Here is a 16,373-nt window from a genome sequence, read left to right on the forward strand (position 1 = left end):
TGATAGGTGGACAAAAGAGGGGAGGCGGGGTGGGCACAAGGCGGTGAAAGGTAGATGCAGGTAAGAGATAGTGATAGGCAGGTGCGGGGGAGGAGGGGAGAGCAGATCCACCAGGGAATGGGTCAAAGGTAAGTAAGCAGAGGGGGAAAAAAATGCGGGGGGGGGGGGGGGGGTGGGAGTAGAAAAAAAAGCTAGGAAAGGGAAAAGATGAGGCATGGTTGGGGGGTTGTGGGGATTACTTAAAGTGGGAGATTCAATGTTTACCTCGATTACAGCTCCTTCCACTGTCTTTTGCAAGGACGTGATCCCTTTTTCTCAATTTCTCCGCCTCCACCGCATCTGCACCCATGATGAGGCTTTCCACTCCAGGACATCCGGGATGTCCAACTTCTTTTCTAACATGGCTTCCCCCCACTGTGGTCGAGAGAGCTCGCACCCGTTTCTCTGCCATTTCCTGCACCTCTGCTCTCACCCCTCCCAGACCCAACAGGGATAGGGTCCCCCTTGTCCTCACATTTCATCCCACCAACCTACGTATCCAACACATCATTCTCCGCCACTTCTGCCATCTCCAACGGGATCCCACTACCAAGCATATCTTCCCCTCACCACCCCTTTCTGCCTTTCACAAGGACCGTTCTCTCCACGACTCCCTAGTTCTCCTCCACTGCCAGGAGAATTCCAAGCACAAACTGGAGGAACAGCACCTCATTTCCCATCTTGGAACCTTGCAGCCTAATGGCGTGAACATTGAATTCTCCCACTTTAAGTAATCCCCACACACCTTCCCTCCCCCAAACCATGCCTTTTCTTTCCTTCCCTTTCCTAGCCCCTCTCTCTTTTTTCTATCCTCCCCCCACCACTTTTTTCTCTCCTTACCTTTGACCATCCCCTGGTGGATCTGCTCTCCCCTCCTTCCCCTGCACCTGCCTATCACTGTTTCTTACCTGCGTCTACCTGTCACCACCCTGTGCCCACCCCGCCTCCCCTCTTTTGTCCACCTATCACTGCTCTGCTTTTCCCTTTTCCTATCTTCAGTCCTGAAGAAGGGTCCTGACCTGAAACATTGACCGCCTGCTTTTCTCCACGGATGCTGCCTGGCCTGCTGAGTTCCTCCAGCATCATCATGTTTTTCATTAGTTATAGTAGTGGGGGATTTTAACTTTCCCGATATTGACTCGGGTTGTCTTAGTACAAGGGCTTAGATGGGGTGGAATTTGTTAAGTGCATCTAAGAAAGTTTTTTGAGGCAGTATATAGAGATTCCTGCTGAAGAGATAGCAGTAACTAAACCTTACCTTAGGAAATGAAACTGGACAGGTGGAAGTGCTGGTGGGGGAATACTTTGGGAACAGTGACCAGAATTCTGGAAGTTCAAAGTAATTATGGAAAGGGATAAAGTTGGTTAGGGCAGCAGAGATCAGCCAGGTAACGACAGGCTGATGAGCCTTCTGTCAGTGCTGGGTAAATTATGAGAGAAAATCCTAAGGAATAGGATTTATGTACATTTGTAAAGACAGGGCCTCAGAGATAGCATGATTTTGTGCAGGAGAAGTCCTGCCTCAATAATTTGATTGAGATTTTTACAAAAAGATTGGTGAAAGCAGAATGGTAGATGTTGCCTACGTGGACAAGGCATTTGACAAGGTCCCACATGGTTAGATAATCCAGAACAACACTTGGGATACAAGGCGAGCTGGCTAATTGAATGCAAAACTGGCTTGGTGACAGGAGGCAGAGGCTGGTGGTGGAAGGTCTGTGACCAGTGGTGTAACACAGGACTGGGATCCCTGTTGCTTGTGATGCATATATTTATGATTTGGATGTGAATGTAGGAGGTATGATTAGTAAATTTGCAAATGACACAGAAGTTAGTGGTGTTGTGGACAATGAAGAAGGGTGTCTAAGGCTACAGCAGGATTTTGATCAGACGGAAAGTTGGGAGCATCGGCAGATGGAATTTAATCCTGACAAGTGCAAGGTGATGCATGTTGGGGAAATCAAATGGGGGTAGGACATATACAGTAAACAGTAGGGTGCTAAGGAATGTTGATCAACAGAGGAACCTTAGAATTCAAGTCCATAGTTCCCTGAATGTAGCAACATGGGTAGATAGAACAGTGAAGAAGGCATATGGCATGCTTGCCTTCAAAGACCAAGGCATAAAGTTGGGATGTAATGTTGCAACTTGACAAAACACTAGTTAAACTGCACTTGGAGTACCATGTGCATTTCTGGTCACCACACTATAGGAAGGGCATGATTGTGCTGGAGATTCACCAGGACGTTGTCTGGATTGAAGGACCCCAGCCGTGTCACACCACTAGTCACAGACTTACCGTCGGTTATCGGGAGAGATCAGAAAGGCTGGGCTCATTTTCCCTCCAGCTAATGAGACCTGAGAGAGGAAGGCAAATTTAGAAGAGGAAAAGATAGCATTGAGAGTCAAAATACTTCTCCCATGGTAGGGAACAAGGGAGGAAGGAGTTTCAAAGGGGATTCGACAGGAAATTTTTTTTTGAAAACACAGAATGGCTTACATGTGGAACTTGTTGCCAGAGGAGGTGGTGGAGTCAGATACAATTACTGTGTTTAAGAGGCATTTAGACAGACACTCAAATAGGCAAGGCATGGAAGGACACGCACCTCGTGCGGGGAAATGGGATTAGTGTAGCTGGGCAAAGGTGGTCACGGACATGGCGGGTTGAAGGGCTGTATAACTCTGTGACCCGATCATCCTGAGATCATGCCCCAAATACAAATACCACGGATTTTAACTTTTTCATGCATTGTTGGTAAAATAAAGATAAAAAGCAGAATTACTAAATGCTTATTGAGCAGAATAGTGGTGTCAGTAACTGTACACATTTAAAACTGGTTTTCACCTAAAATGTACATGTCCACAGCCATATGTGGACAGTCAACAATACCCAACCTCATTCTCACCCCAGTAATTACATCGTCTTTCAGCTTCTCCTCACAACAACATGGCCTCCTGATATCTGTAGGAAACCACCTTCACAGTGCTACTGCCCATTCCTGCTGACAGGAGAACATCAGAAACAAGAGGCCAGTAAATAACATTTTGGCTGATCCAGTTTTGGCTTCAACATAACTCTCCCACTCTCTCTCCATATTCGTTGACTGCATTAGAGTTTAAGGCAGCCAATTCACACACCCCTGCCATTAAGTGCATTCAATGGCTCTAATTCCACAGCCCTCTGGGTAGACAATTCTAAAAATGTAACAAATAAATTCCTCCTCAACTCATTCTTAAATGGACAACCTCATATGCTGATACCAATATCCCTCATTCTAGATACCCACATAAGGGGGAACATCCTCTCTGGATCCACGCTGCAATCCAACTCAATCTTAAATATTTCAATAAGATCACTTCTCATTCTTCTAAATTATAACAAGTATACATCCAATTTTTCTTTATATAACAACGCCTTCATCCCAGGAATCAATCTGGTAAACATTTTCTGCACTGTTTCCAATGTATGCGTATCCTTCCTTGATTATGGAAGCTAAAACTGCACAAAGTATTCCCGGTGTGGTTTCACCAGCACCATGTAAAGTTGCATCAGTACTTCCCAACTTTTATACTTAACACACCTTGTAATAATGCAAACTTTCCATCAGCTGCCCTGGTTATTTGCAGAATTATTATTGTGCTGCATGTTAACTTTCATAGACGAGAACCCCCAAATGCTTTTGTACCACAATATTTTGTAGTCTCACCCCATTTAAATCATAACTTGCTTTCTCATTCTTCTTTGCAGAATACAATTTCCCACATTACAATAAATTTCATGACATATGTCAGTGATAATAAACCTGATTCTGACTATACACCACCTGCCAATTTCTTGCCACTCACCTGACCTACCCACATCCCTTGCAGGCTTTTTGCATCTTCCCCACAACTTGCAAACCCATCTATCCTTGTGCGATTAGAAAATCTGGCTGGAATACACTCAGTTTCTTCATTGAATTATAAATTACAAATAGTCGAGGCACCCCACTATTTATTAACTGCTAATCTGAAAATAATTCATTTGGCCAGCTCTGTTTACTGTTAGATAACCACTCTCCCCTATCCACACCAATCAATTACCCTCAACACTGTGCTCCCTTATCTTGGACCTTTTAAGTGGCATCTTATCGAATGCCCTGTGGAAACCCAAAAACACTTCATCTACTGTTATCTCTTTATCCTTCTTGTTAGTTACATCCTTAAAAAAAACAAGAAATTTGCCAAACAAGATTTCCCTTTTATAAAATCACATTGGCTCGAATGTCTTACTATTTTCCGCATAGCACATCAACACCTCCTTCATATTGGATTCCAGCATTTTCCCCAATGACAGATGTTAAGCTGACTAGTCTACAGTTTCCTACTTTGTCTCTCTAGTGACATTACTGCTGCTGTTTTCCAGTCCTCTCGAACCTCTCCAGAACCTGGGGGATTTTGGTAGATGAAAACCAACACGTCTATATCTCTGAAGTCACTTCCTTTAAAACCCGAGGATGGAGGTCACAGAGACCCCATTCGCTTGCCTGGCACTCTCTCTCCAGTGATAGTTTCTCTCTCCTATAGCCCCTCGATCTATTATTATTTGGATATTTCGAGTATCTTCTGCTGCAAAAACCCAAAATAACTATTGAGAATATCTATCTATTTCCCCAGTGTTATCCTCCAAGCCACCAGCATTTGATTTAGTTGCCCTCTTCCTTTTGATATAAATATAGAAGTTTTTATGTTATTTGCTAGTTTAGTCACGCCTTCCCCTTCTTTGTGATGTTTTTTGAGTCATCCATTACTGGTTTCTAAAACATTTCAAATCGTCACGCCTAAGATAAATCTTCACAACTTGGTCTACTTTGTCCTTCAATTCAACGCCAGCTTTAACATCCTTGGTTAGCCACAGATGAAGCATCATTCTCCTGGAACCTTTCTTCCTCATTGGAATTTGTCTTTTCTCAGATTTACGAAATACCTCATTAAAAGTCCACCACTGCTGATTCTTTAATCTATTTTGAGTCTGCTATAGCCAACTCTACCTTCAGTAATTGCCTTTATTTAACTTGAGGACAAGTTTCAGCCCCAAGTTTCTCACCCTCAAACTGAATTTGAAATGCGACCACATTATGATCAGTCCTTCCTGGGGTTCCTTTACGATGGGATTATTAATTAATGCCACCTCATTGTACAATACCGGAACTAAAATAGCCTGCTCCCTGGCTGGTTCATCAACGTATTGCTCTAAGAAGCCATTTGGAACCCATTCTGTGAACATGTCCTCAAGGCTCCCCTTGCCAATTTGATTTGTCCAATTTATATGATAATTAAATTTGTCCATGATTATTGCAGTATCTTTCTCACAAGCCCACATTATTTCTTGATTAATACTCTGTCCTAGCTGACAGCTGCTGTTAGGGGGCCTATATACTACTCCCACCAGTGACTACGTATCCGAACTATTTCTTATCTCTACCCAAACTGATCCCACCCCTATTAGAAGAACATCTGCCCTCTATGTAGAGCAGACAGCAGAGATACAGGTCATTCAGTCTAAACAAATATTACATGGCAGCAATTATGCTCAATTCCAGACTCCTGCCATCCTTCCTCTTCTGTTAAGATCACCCTCCATTCCTTCATGTGCTTAACTCACCTCTTCTTCAATGCTTTACACCTCCCATCACTCCCTGTGGTAGCAAGTACTACAAATTCACCCCTCGGTGGCTAAAAAAACTTCCTGTTTAATACCTTGGATCTCTGATATTGACGGCCTCCAGTTCTGCTCTTCCCCACTCCAATGACTTTCATAAATATGATAAAGATGCATGGGATCCAGGGTAAATTGCAAGCTTGAATTCGGAACTGGCTTGCCCACAGAAGAGAGAGTAGAGGTGGAAGGCTGCTATTCTGGCTGCAGGTCCGTGACCAGCGGTGTTCCTCAAGGATCGGTGCTGGGACCTCTGTTGTGTGTGATATATATCAATGACTTGGATGAAAACGTAGATGGGTGAGTTAGCAAGTTTGCAGATGACACCAAGATTGGTGGAGCTGTGGACAGTGTAAAGGACTATCAAAGAATACAGTGGGATATAGATCAGTTACGGATATGGGCAGAGAAGTGGCAGACGCAGTTTAATTCAGGCAAGTGTGAGGTGCTACACTTTGGGAGGTCAAATGAGAAGAGAAAGTAGAAAGTTAATGGTAGGCCCCTTAATAGCACTAAAGTACAGGGGGATCTTGGGGTCCAGCTCCCTAGTTCACTGGAAGTGGCTATGCAAGTGGATAAGGTGGTAAAGAAGGCATATGGCATGCTTGCCTTCATTGGTAGGGGGGTTGAGTATAAGAGAAAGGAAGTCATGCTGCAGCAAAATGAAACTTTAGTCAGACCGCACTTGGAGCATCATGTGCCGTTCTGGTCGCCTCATTATAGGAAGGATGTGGAGACGGTAGAAAAGGGTGCAGAGGAGGTTTACCAGGATGCTGCCTGGATTGGAGAGTATGAGCCACAAGGAAAGGTTGGACAAACTTAGGTTGTTCTCCCTGGAGCATTGGAGGCTGAGGGGAGACCTGATAGAGGCTTTTTAAATTATGAGAGGCATGGATAGGGTAAACAGTCAGAATCTTTTCCCCAAGGTAGAAATGTCAAACACCAGAGGACACGCTTTTAAGGTTAGAAGGGGAAAAGTTTAAAGGCGATGTGAGGGGCAAGTTTTTTTTTTATTACGCAGAGAGTGGTGGGTGCCTGGAATGGGTTACCACAGGTAGCAGTGGAAGCAGGCAGTTTAGAGGAGTTTGAGATAGACACATGAATATGAGGGGAATGGAGGGATGTGGATGATACACAGGAGGAGGACATTTAATATAAGTTGGCATCAAGGTCAGCACAACATTGTGGGCTGAATGGCCTGTCCCATGCTGTACTGTTCTATATTCTATAATTTCCCCACTTTGCATAATTTGATAGGTCATCTGGTAGCCCTCTCAAAGAAAAGTTATTCATACTTTCCCAATTGATAACACCTTCAGGTATCCTCACTGGAAGTACTTTATTTCACTTGTATCTCTACAGCAAAATTGTGAAGTCATTGTCCCAAGAGATAAACCGTTTCTCTCCACAGATGCTGCCTGACCTGCTATTTCCAGCATTTTCCTGTTATTTGGCTAAATGTACTGCCAAGTCGAAGTCCTTGGGTACTTCACATTGGTGGAATGAGTGACAAAAGAAGAGATCAGGGCAAATGACAGAAAGCTTGGTATCAGAGATAGGTTTTAAATTAATCTTAAAGGTGAAAAGGAAACAAAAAAGAGGTTCAGGGAAGAAATTGCAAAGTTTGGGGCCAGGCAGGTTTAGGGTCAGCCATGAATTATGGACTCATTAAAACTGGGGATATACAGCAGACAAAGAATGGAGCAGTGCAATTACCCGAGAGGACTGCAGAACTGTAGCAGATAACACAGGAATGGAAGATGAAGCCACATCAGAGGTTGAAAAGAAGAATGAAAAACTTAAAACTGAACTAAGGCAGGACCAGGAACCAATTAAAGTCAGGCAGCACAGTGATGACAAGTGAATGGGAATTGGAAGATGACTTCTATCTTCAGAGCAGTTAATTAGGGGAAACTTCTGCTCATCCAGCAAGGTACACCAACAGGCAGTATGACAGAGGAGAGATCAAGAAAGATGATGGGGATGATGGTGGAGAGAAGGTAAACACTTGTAAACACAGAGTGACCCATAAAGTCAAACTCCATGGCCAACATGAAGCTCCTTGGACTGGGGTTGAGAAAGAGACACAAACCATACATGTTGACCTGTACCACTTCAGTCTGAAGATGCATCACTGTTTCCACACTTAATTCGATCGGAGCCAAATTGACAAACATTTGAACTGCAGGTATTGAGGGAGGTGAATTGAAGGAATATTATATTCAGAAATAAAACATATGTACTGGCAAATTTTGGGAATACTTCCACCAAGTCAACAATACAGATCAAGTAAAACTAAATTTATTTGAAGGGTACATTTATTCTTGGTGAATTTTCATATTGTCCACTTTGATGAATTCTGTCCTCATCGAGGTGAATGGATTATCAGACATTTCAGACACAATGCAGTCATCAAAAACTGTTCAAACACCCCAGGGCAGGTACAGAGCTAGTAAGATGCAGAGTGAAGCTCCCAATATTCTGTGTACCAAATGTTCCCAGGATAGGTACAGCACCATTATATATAGAGCAAGTGCCTCCTCTTTCCAAGGTTCTTAACTTCAGTCCTAGTTCCTACTGTTAACTTGGAGGTAGACAGATATGGGACAGGAGACCTTAAGTAAGAAAGGGATGCCAAGATTGGAGCAGGTGAGGGATTTGTTTCAGAAATATCATTTCATTGGCCAGATAAAGTCACATGGATTACGTACTGGTGAAAATTCACCTTACAGACACCAGTCTAATTTTGCTGGACAGTTCTGTGATGTTGTCCTTTGCCTTCTACAACAATCACAGATTTTTGTCTTGGACATGTAACACTTGGGTGGTTGTACGCAAGCTGAATTGGCACAAGTCCAATTGCTACCATGCCCTCATTTACCCGTTTCAAGGATGCGTCTGTGCAGAGGTCCACTGGCTAGAAAAGCTTCATCTTTGCACGAGTGAATATTCGTTCCAACAAATTCAGAGTTGGTTGCCAGAATGTTGGCATTCTCCTCGTTCAGGTTAAGTCCAGCCATGGAGGCAACATCGTTAATGTCATCATCATCCCTGCAACGAGAGAAGGAGCAATAAAATCCGCTGAAGAAGCCTTGGCTTCTGGCTGTCTCAGTCTCTTCCACACCAAGATGTGGCAACACTGAAGGCCACAAAGCCCATGAAACCTGCTCTGCCACTCAACCAGTCTGTGCCTGGCATTCCTATCAGATTTCCCACTTGGTCCCCAGTTCCTTCAACTCCCATGGTCCAAAAGTTCAACAAATTCAACTTAAACATACACAGCCACAAAGTACTCACAGCACTCTGTGCAGAGAGTCTGAGTAAAACATTCTCATCTCAGTTTTATGTGGACCCTAACCCTGGGCAATGACCTCGAGTTTTAGATTGTCCAAACAAGTGAAACAACACCATTCCTAATAAAACCCTAAAGAAATAGTTATGCTTCTGAGATCATCTCCCATTATTTTTAAGACCAGAAAATACAGCTCAATTTTATTTATTCTCATTTCCTATGATAGCCCTCCCATCCTGGGAATGAGAGCTGTCAATGTGGTTAGGTACAATAACAACAAGTGAATGAAACAGGGAACAAAGAAATCAGGCCTTTCAACCCAATCAATCAACAGAACCAATCGAAAATAGTAATTCATTTCACTGCAAGCGTACATAGCACACTGCTCCAAATAAACTTCAGTCCCTATAACTTCATCTGCCCATCCAAGCTCATTTCAACACTGCCAATTTCAGCCACAACCACTAAACATAGAAATGAACCCCACAGCCCCACAAGTGATATGGGCTAAACGTAGGAAATTGGGATTAGGTAGGTGGACAATGTGATCAACATGGACTCATTGGGCCGAAGGTCCTGTATCTGTGCTGTATTGCTCAAAAGCTTTAGGAGAACAAAAAGTTACTTATTGGAAATCCAAAACAAACACTGGAAACACTCAGCAGGTCAGGCAGTATCTGTAGAAGCAGAAACATTTTAGGGCAGGATAGAACATAGAACAGGACAACACAGGAACAGATTCTTCGGCCCATGACCACTGGGCTGACCATGATGCCAATTCAAACTAATCTCATCTGCCTGCATGTGGTCTATATATCCTTCCATTCCCTTCCTGTTCATGTGCCTGTCTATAGCACGTACAACAGTACAGCACAGGAACAGGACTTCATCAGAACTGGAAAAGTAAGAAAACAGCAACACACAAAACTCTGGAGGAACTCAGCATCTGTGGAGGGAAATGGACGGTCGACATTTTGGGTCAAGACCCTTCATCTGAACAGGAGGGAAGGGAGATAGCCGGTATAAAATGTGGTGGGAGGGGGTGGAGCAAGACCTGGCAGGTGATACGTGGATCCAGGTGAGGGAGGGGGGAGAGTGGGAATGATGCAAGGAGCTGGGAGGTAATAGATAGAAGTAACAAAGGGCTGAAGAAGATGTAATCTGATAGGAGAGAACAATGGAAAATGGAAGAAAGGGAAAGAGGTGAGGAGGGGAACCAGAGCAAGGAGTGTGTGGGTGATGGGCAGATCGAGGAGGTGGGGGAGGGGAAAGAGATGGGATGAGGGGGGCTGGTGGGATAAGGAAAACAAAGGGGGGAGAAAAAGGGACAGAGGGGAGTGGTCACTGGAAGTTAGAGAAATTGATGTTCATGCCGTCAGGTTGGAGACCAAAGCAGAATACGAGATGCTGTTCCTGTAATCTGCATCTAGCCTCAACTTAGCTGGAAAACAAGCACATTTTGAGTTGTGGTGGGAGCGGGGAATAGAAAGAATAGATGGGACGTCTGTGATAAGGTGCAGAATAAAATTAGTTTAAAAACTAGCAGTTAGAGACAGAAGAAAAAAGGTAGTAATGTAGAGCAACATCTGTGGAGGGAGATAAACCAGGGTGGTTACCTGAACTTGGTAAATTCAATTTTGAGTTCCAAGGCTGCAACATCTTGGTCAGAAGATGAGGTGCTGTTCCTCAAGTTTATTTTGGACAGTCCTGGAGCAATGTAGGAAGCTGAGGGCAGAGAGGTCAGAGTGGGAGTGGGACAGAGAATTGCAGTGAAAAGCATTTGGATGTGGACTGAATGGAGATGTTCTGCAAAGCAGTAACCTAATTGGAACTGGTGTCTCCAATGTTGAGATCACAACATTGTGAGCACCAAGTTGGAAGTGCAAGTGAAACACTGCTTCACCTGGATGGACTGCCTTGGTTTCTGGGTAGGGGAAGGGGCAGGAGCTGCCTCTCCTGCGGTTGCATGGAAAGGTGCCAGTGAGAAAGTAGGTGGTTAGTGGAGATGGAAGATTAGGCCAGGGAGTGGTAGAGGGACTGATCTCATTGGAACACTGAGTTAGAGGGGGAGGGGCAAATGTGCCCGCTGATGGAATCCCATTGGTGGAGATTGTGGAGAATGATCATTGAATGTGAAGGATGGTGTAGAAAATGCAAGGAATGTTAGCCATGCAAAACATTGGTCAGACCACACTTGGACTATTGTGTACAGTTCTGATTCGCCACACCATGGGAAGGATGTGGTAGCAATGGAAAGAGTGCAAAAGAGATTCGTCAGAATGTTGCCTGGAATGGAGGGCTGTAGTTATAAGGAGAGATTGGATAGGCTGGGTTTATTCTCAGTGGAACATAGGAGGCTGAAGGGAAATTTATGAAGTATAAGGGGTGAGCAGAGGCACGATAATCAGTCTTTTTCCTTGGATGGGTAGGGTGGATAATCAGCCTTTTTCCTTGGATGGGTCTAAAACTAGAGGTCATAAGCCAGGGGGAACAAATTTCAAGGAGATCTGAGGAGCAAGTTTTTCCACATAGAGTAGTGATGGTTATACGGAACAAGCAAAGGCAGATGCAGTTACAGCATTTCAAAGACATCTGTACAGGTACTTGATAGGAAAGCAGAGGACTACAGGCCTAATGCAGGCAATTGAGACTAGCGTAGAAAAGCATCACTGTCAGCATGAATGAGTTGGACTGAAGAGCCCGTTTCTGTGCTGTATGACTCCTAAACGGCTCTGGTGGGAAGAGAGAAGAAGTGAGGATATAGAGGAGACAATGCTGAGAGCCTGTCAAATATGAGCGAGAGGAAGCTGCAATTAAATAAAAAGCTATCTTAAAGTTTCTCATGCAGAAAGTTCAGTCATCAGAGGAGATATGGTTTGGAGAAACTAGAAAAGTGGAGGTGGCAGGGTGGGAGGAAGTGCAGTTGAGATTGCTGTGCGAGGTGGTGGGCTCATAATGAATATTGTTCATATGACTTCAGTAAGTACTTTGATAAGGTTCCACATGGCAGACTGCCATGGAAAGTCAGATCACATGGGATCCAGGGAGAGCTGGCTAATTGGATACAAAGTGGGCTTGATGGAAGGAAGCAAAGGGTGATGGTGAAAGATTGTTTCCTGGACTGGAGGCCCGTGACTAGTGGTGTGCCCCAGGGCTCGGTGCTGGGCCCATTGATATTTGTGGTCTGTATCAATAAATTTGGATGAGAACGTACAAGGCACATTTAGTAAGTTTGTAGATGACACTAAAATAGGTGGTGTCGTAGACAGTGAAGATGGTTATCAGGAATTACAGGGGGATCTCGATCAGCTGGGTAAGTGTGCCAAGGAATGTCAAATGGAGTTTAATTCGGATAAATGTGAGGTGTTACATTTTGGGAAGACAAACGAGGGTAGGACTTTCACAGTCAACACTAGTGCCCTGTAGGATAGAAGGACCTGGGAGTACAGTATATGGTTCCCTGAAAGCGGCATTGCAGGTAGACAGAGTGGTGGCAGCTATTGGCACACTGGCCTTCCTCAGTCAGGGCATTGAGTATAGAAGTTGGGATGCTATGTTGCAGTTGTACAAGACATTGGTGAGGCCGCATTTGAAGCATTGTGTTTGGTTTTGGTCCCCCTGCAATAAGAAAGATGCCATTAAACTGGAAAGAGTGAAGACAAGTTTACGAGGATGCTGCCAGGACTCGAGGGACTGTTATGGAGAAAGATTGAGCAGGCTAGGATTTTATTCATTGGAGCTTAGAAGAATGTGGGTTGACCTTATAGAAGTGTATAAAATCATGAGGGGCATAGATAGGGCGAATGCACAGTCTTTTACCTAGGGTTGGGAATCAAGAACTAGAGGGCACAGGTTTAAGGGGAGATGTTTAATAGGAATCTATGGGACAATTTTTTCACCCAGAGGGTGAGCTGCCAGAGGAGGTGGGAGAGGCAGGTACATTAACAACATTTAATGATACATGAATAAAAAAAGGTTCAGAGGGATATGGGCCAAACACGGGCAAACGGGACTGGCTTAGATGGGAATCTTGGTCAGTATGGACCAGTTGGGCTGAAGTGCCTGTTTCCATGCTGTGTGACTCTATGCCTGCAAATCCCTCAGGTTCACAAGTATTCAAGATTAATGATAAGTGATTATAAATTATACCATTAAAAGTGACAATTAAGAAAAATCAATAAATAAACCCTTTAAACACTCCAAAGAAAGAGAATTATATGCGACAGATTTAAATACATTCCATACATTAAATACATTAATTACAAATTGTAAAAAAAAAAGCTGAAACCCTCCTCTCCCTTCAGACTTGTTCTCTCTGTCAAAATGAATGAAATCGCTGAACACTAGCCAGGTCAAACCTGGCGCAAGTTCAGCAGGCACATTTCCTAGTGCAACTGCTGGGAATCAGCATGAAGCTGGCACTCTGCCACTGGGCTTCAATGGTAGACCACAACACAACAGCAGTAATGACCACAAGCCTCACACTCCTATGGCCACTTCTGGATGTAAATCTAGCCCTTTCTGCTTGTGCAGTGATCCAACCTGTCCCTTCTTCTCACAACTGAGTATCACCACTAAACAAAGACCCATAATGCATATGCCTGGCTTCTGAACTTAATTGTACACCAACTTACCTTTCTGTGCCCTGAGATGATAAATCATTTAGATCACCTGAAAAGGCTAACTGTAATTTGCACTAAGATACAGGAGCATCGCAACACAAATGTAACATCCAAATTGATGAGAAAATGTTAACAACTAAACAGCTGGAAAAATCTGAAGATCAGCGGAAATGAGAGGAGGAGAGACTTCCTCGCTAAACTCACTTCAGCCCTCGGAGTCATAAAGTCAAGAGCATGTGCCTGACCCTCTTAAATGTCTTCAGGACTGAAGAGCAACAAACAGAAAAAGGGGTCAGCCAAATGGTCCTCAAGCTTGCCCCACCATTCGTTGCCCAATCACAACATCCTTTGAGCCCCTTCATATCAAAAATCTGTCATTAAGTCCTGGATAAATTCAACAGTGGAGAATTCACACGAGGTAGGTAGCCCAAAAATTTTGAGTCACTAAGTTTCTCCTCAGTCTGAAGTGGCTGACTCCTGATCCTGAGACAATAGACCTCGTTCTGGATCCTCCTGGGGAAACAGCCTCTCAGCATCTCCCATCAAACCGTCTCAGAATCTGCGTCTCAATAAGAGAAGCTCACCTTTTGCCAAATTTCAATAAGTAAATGCCAAACTTCTCTAATAGAACAATCCCTCTCCAGCACATTGCTTTGACAGATAAACAAAGTTCTGGTGAGTCATTGATCCAAAACATTAAAGCTGTTTCCCTCACAGATACTGCCCAACTTGCTGAGGACTTCTAGGAGTTTTTGTTCTATAACTAAAATATGGATGTCTGGTCTGAAAAATATTTGAAAAGGCTAAAGAAATGTTAGCCTTTGCAACCAGAGGGCTGGAATACAAAGGGGGTAAATATTCAGCCAAAACTACACAGTGCTGAGGTGGACACCAGAGGGATTGGTGCATAGCTGAGTGCTGGGAACCATACCTTAGAAAGAATATACTGGCCTCGAGGGATTAGAGTTGAGATTCAAAATCATTATAACAGAGGGTTCTGAGTTTTACATTACCATAGAGGCAACAGACTATGGTTACGTTCTGCAGGAGACAGAGCCCCAATCTTCTAATTCGATTGACAATAAGCTTACCTCTAACACTCAAAACTGGCATTCAGATATCACTGAAGTAGCAAATGTGAGAACAAAATGACAAGCGCCTCCTGAAATAAATAAATCACTGGGTCTGTGCTGATCAATACCGACAAACAGATCCAACAATTATCAACTGAACTGATCACATGACTGTCTGTTATCATTAGGAGGTCTGAACATCAGATGCAAACAAAGCCATGGGTTGGATGAGAAGAAAGAATGACACACACTTCGGGCTGTAAGGCTGCCAGCTGGAGTAAGCTTCACTCCTTTGGAAATCAGACAACAGGTAGATTATAAATACATTAATGGGAACAGATAAAAATACTGGAGAGAACTCATTTCAACCCAAACCATCTAATCTTGTTTTATCATACAAGTCACACAACGATTTACATTTCCAAAGCACCTTTCATATAGTAATAAGTTCCAAGGCATTTTCTGGAGTCATGGCCAGAAAAAGAAATTACACTAAGCAGCTTAAGTATCTGTAAGGAAGAGAGGCTAAAGCTTACTCAATGAGACAGGTTTTAAGTGTCTGAAAGGAGGCGCAGCAATTCAGGTAGAGAATTCTCAGTTTCAGTCCTTCGCAGCCGAAGGCATGGACGTTTGTAATCTTACGACAACCAAGAGGCTGGATGTTTTTATTTATTCATTTTCAAGCTGTGGACATCAGTAATGGATGGGTATTTGATGGACATGATGGGCTGAAGGGGCTGTTTCTGTGCAGTATTACTCTATCATTGGTCAGCCCAGCACTGATTGCCCAACCCCAAATGTCCCCAAAAAAGTGGTGGTGAGCTGCTTTCTTGAACCACAAATCCTTCTGGTGAAGGTATTCCTACAATGCTATTGGTTCAGGAGATCCAGAATTCAGATCCAGGGATCATGAAATGCTGATGTATTTACAAGAATGCTTGATCAACAACTTGCAGATTGTAGAGATCACTAATTTAGAAGCTGGTAGTCAAAAGGTTTCACACTGAGTAGGAGACACACACTGGTGGTGGATGGAGTCAATGTTCTGGGTGGTGGACAGTGGACCAATCAAGCAGGCTGCATTGCCCTGGATGCTATCAAGCTTCACAAGAACACAAAAACTTAAATTGAAGCAGGAGTAGGCCATTCACCCCTTAGGCCTGCTCCATTATTCAATAAAATCATGGCTGATCTGTGACCATGCCATTTTCCTGCATAACCTCACAACATTCGGATACCTCAATAGCAGAAGAGCTGTAAACCTCTGCCCTGAATATATTCCACAACTGCGCCTCCACAGCTGCCTTAGGTTGAGAATTCCAAAGATTGACCCTCTGAGTGAAGAAATTTCTTCTCATCTCTGACCTGAATGGCTGACTTCATATTCCGAGGCTGTAACTGCTAGATATAGCGGGAAATATTACCAACCCATAGAACATCGAACATTACAGGCTCTTCTGCCCACAATGTTGTGCCGACATTTTATCCTGCTCTAATATCTATCTAACCCTCTACCACTTACATATCATTTACACATCTATTAAATCACCGAACATTCTTAGGCAAAGATGAAGTCAAGTATGTTTATCCCTCATGTTGGTTTGCTCACTACCTGCTAAATTGAAGGAACAGAGATACGTTAGTAGGTT

At 43.6% G+C, this 16,373-nt stretch overlaps 1 protein-coding gene across 1 annotated transcript in view; it reads right to left on the minus strand.

Annotated features, from left to right (window-relative positions):
- LOC127577453 (transcription initiation factor TFIID subunit 4-like) overlaps positions 1-16,373 on the minus strand; it is a 282,848-nt gene that overhangs the window by 200,744 nt on the left and 65,731 nt on the right. Inside the window, exon 10 of the mRNA XM_052028677.1 lies at positions 8,619-8,788. Within this exon, the coding sequence (XP_051884637.1) occupies positions 8,619-8,788 (170 nt within the window). The remainder of the gene's footprint in view (positions 1-8,618; positions 8,789-16,373) is intronic.

This window comes from Pristis pectinata, chromosome 13 (genome assembly GCF_009764475.1).
Source record: "Pristis pectinata isolate sPriPec2 chromosome 13, sPriPec2.1.pri, whole genome shotgun sequence".
Classification (NCBI taxonomy): Eukaryota; Metazoa; Chordata; class Chondrichthyes; order Rhinopristiformes; family Pristidae; genus Pristis; species Pristis pectinata.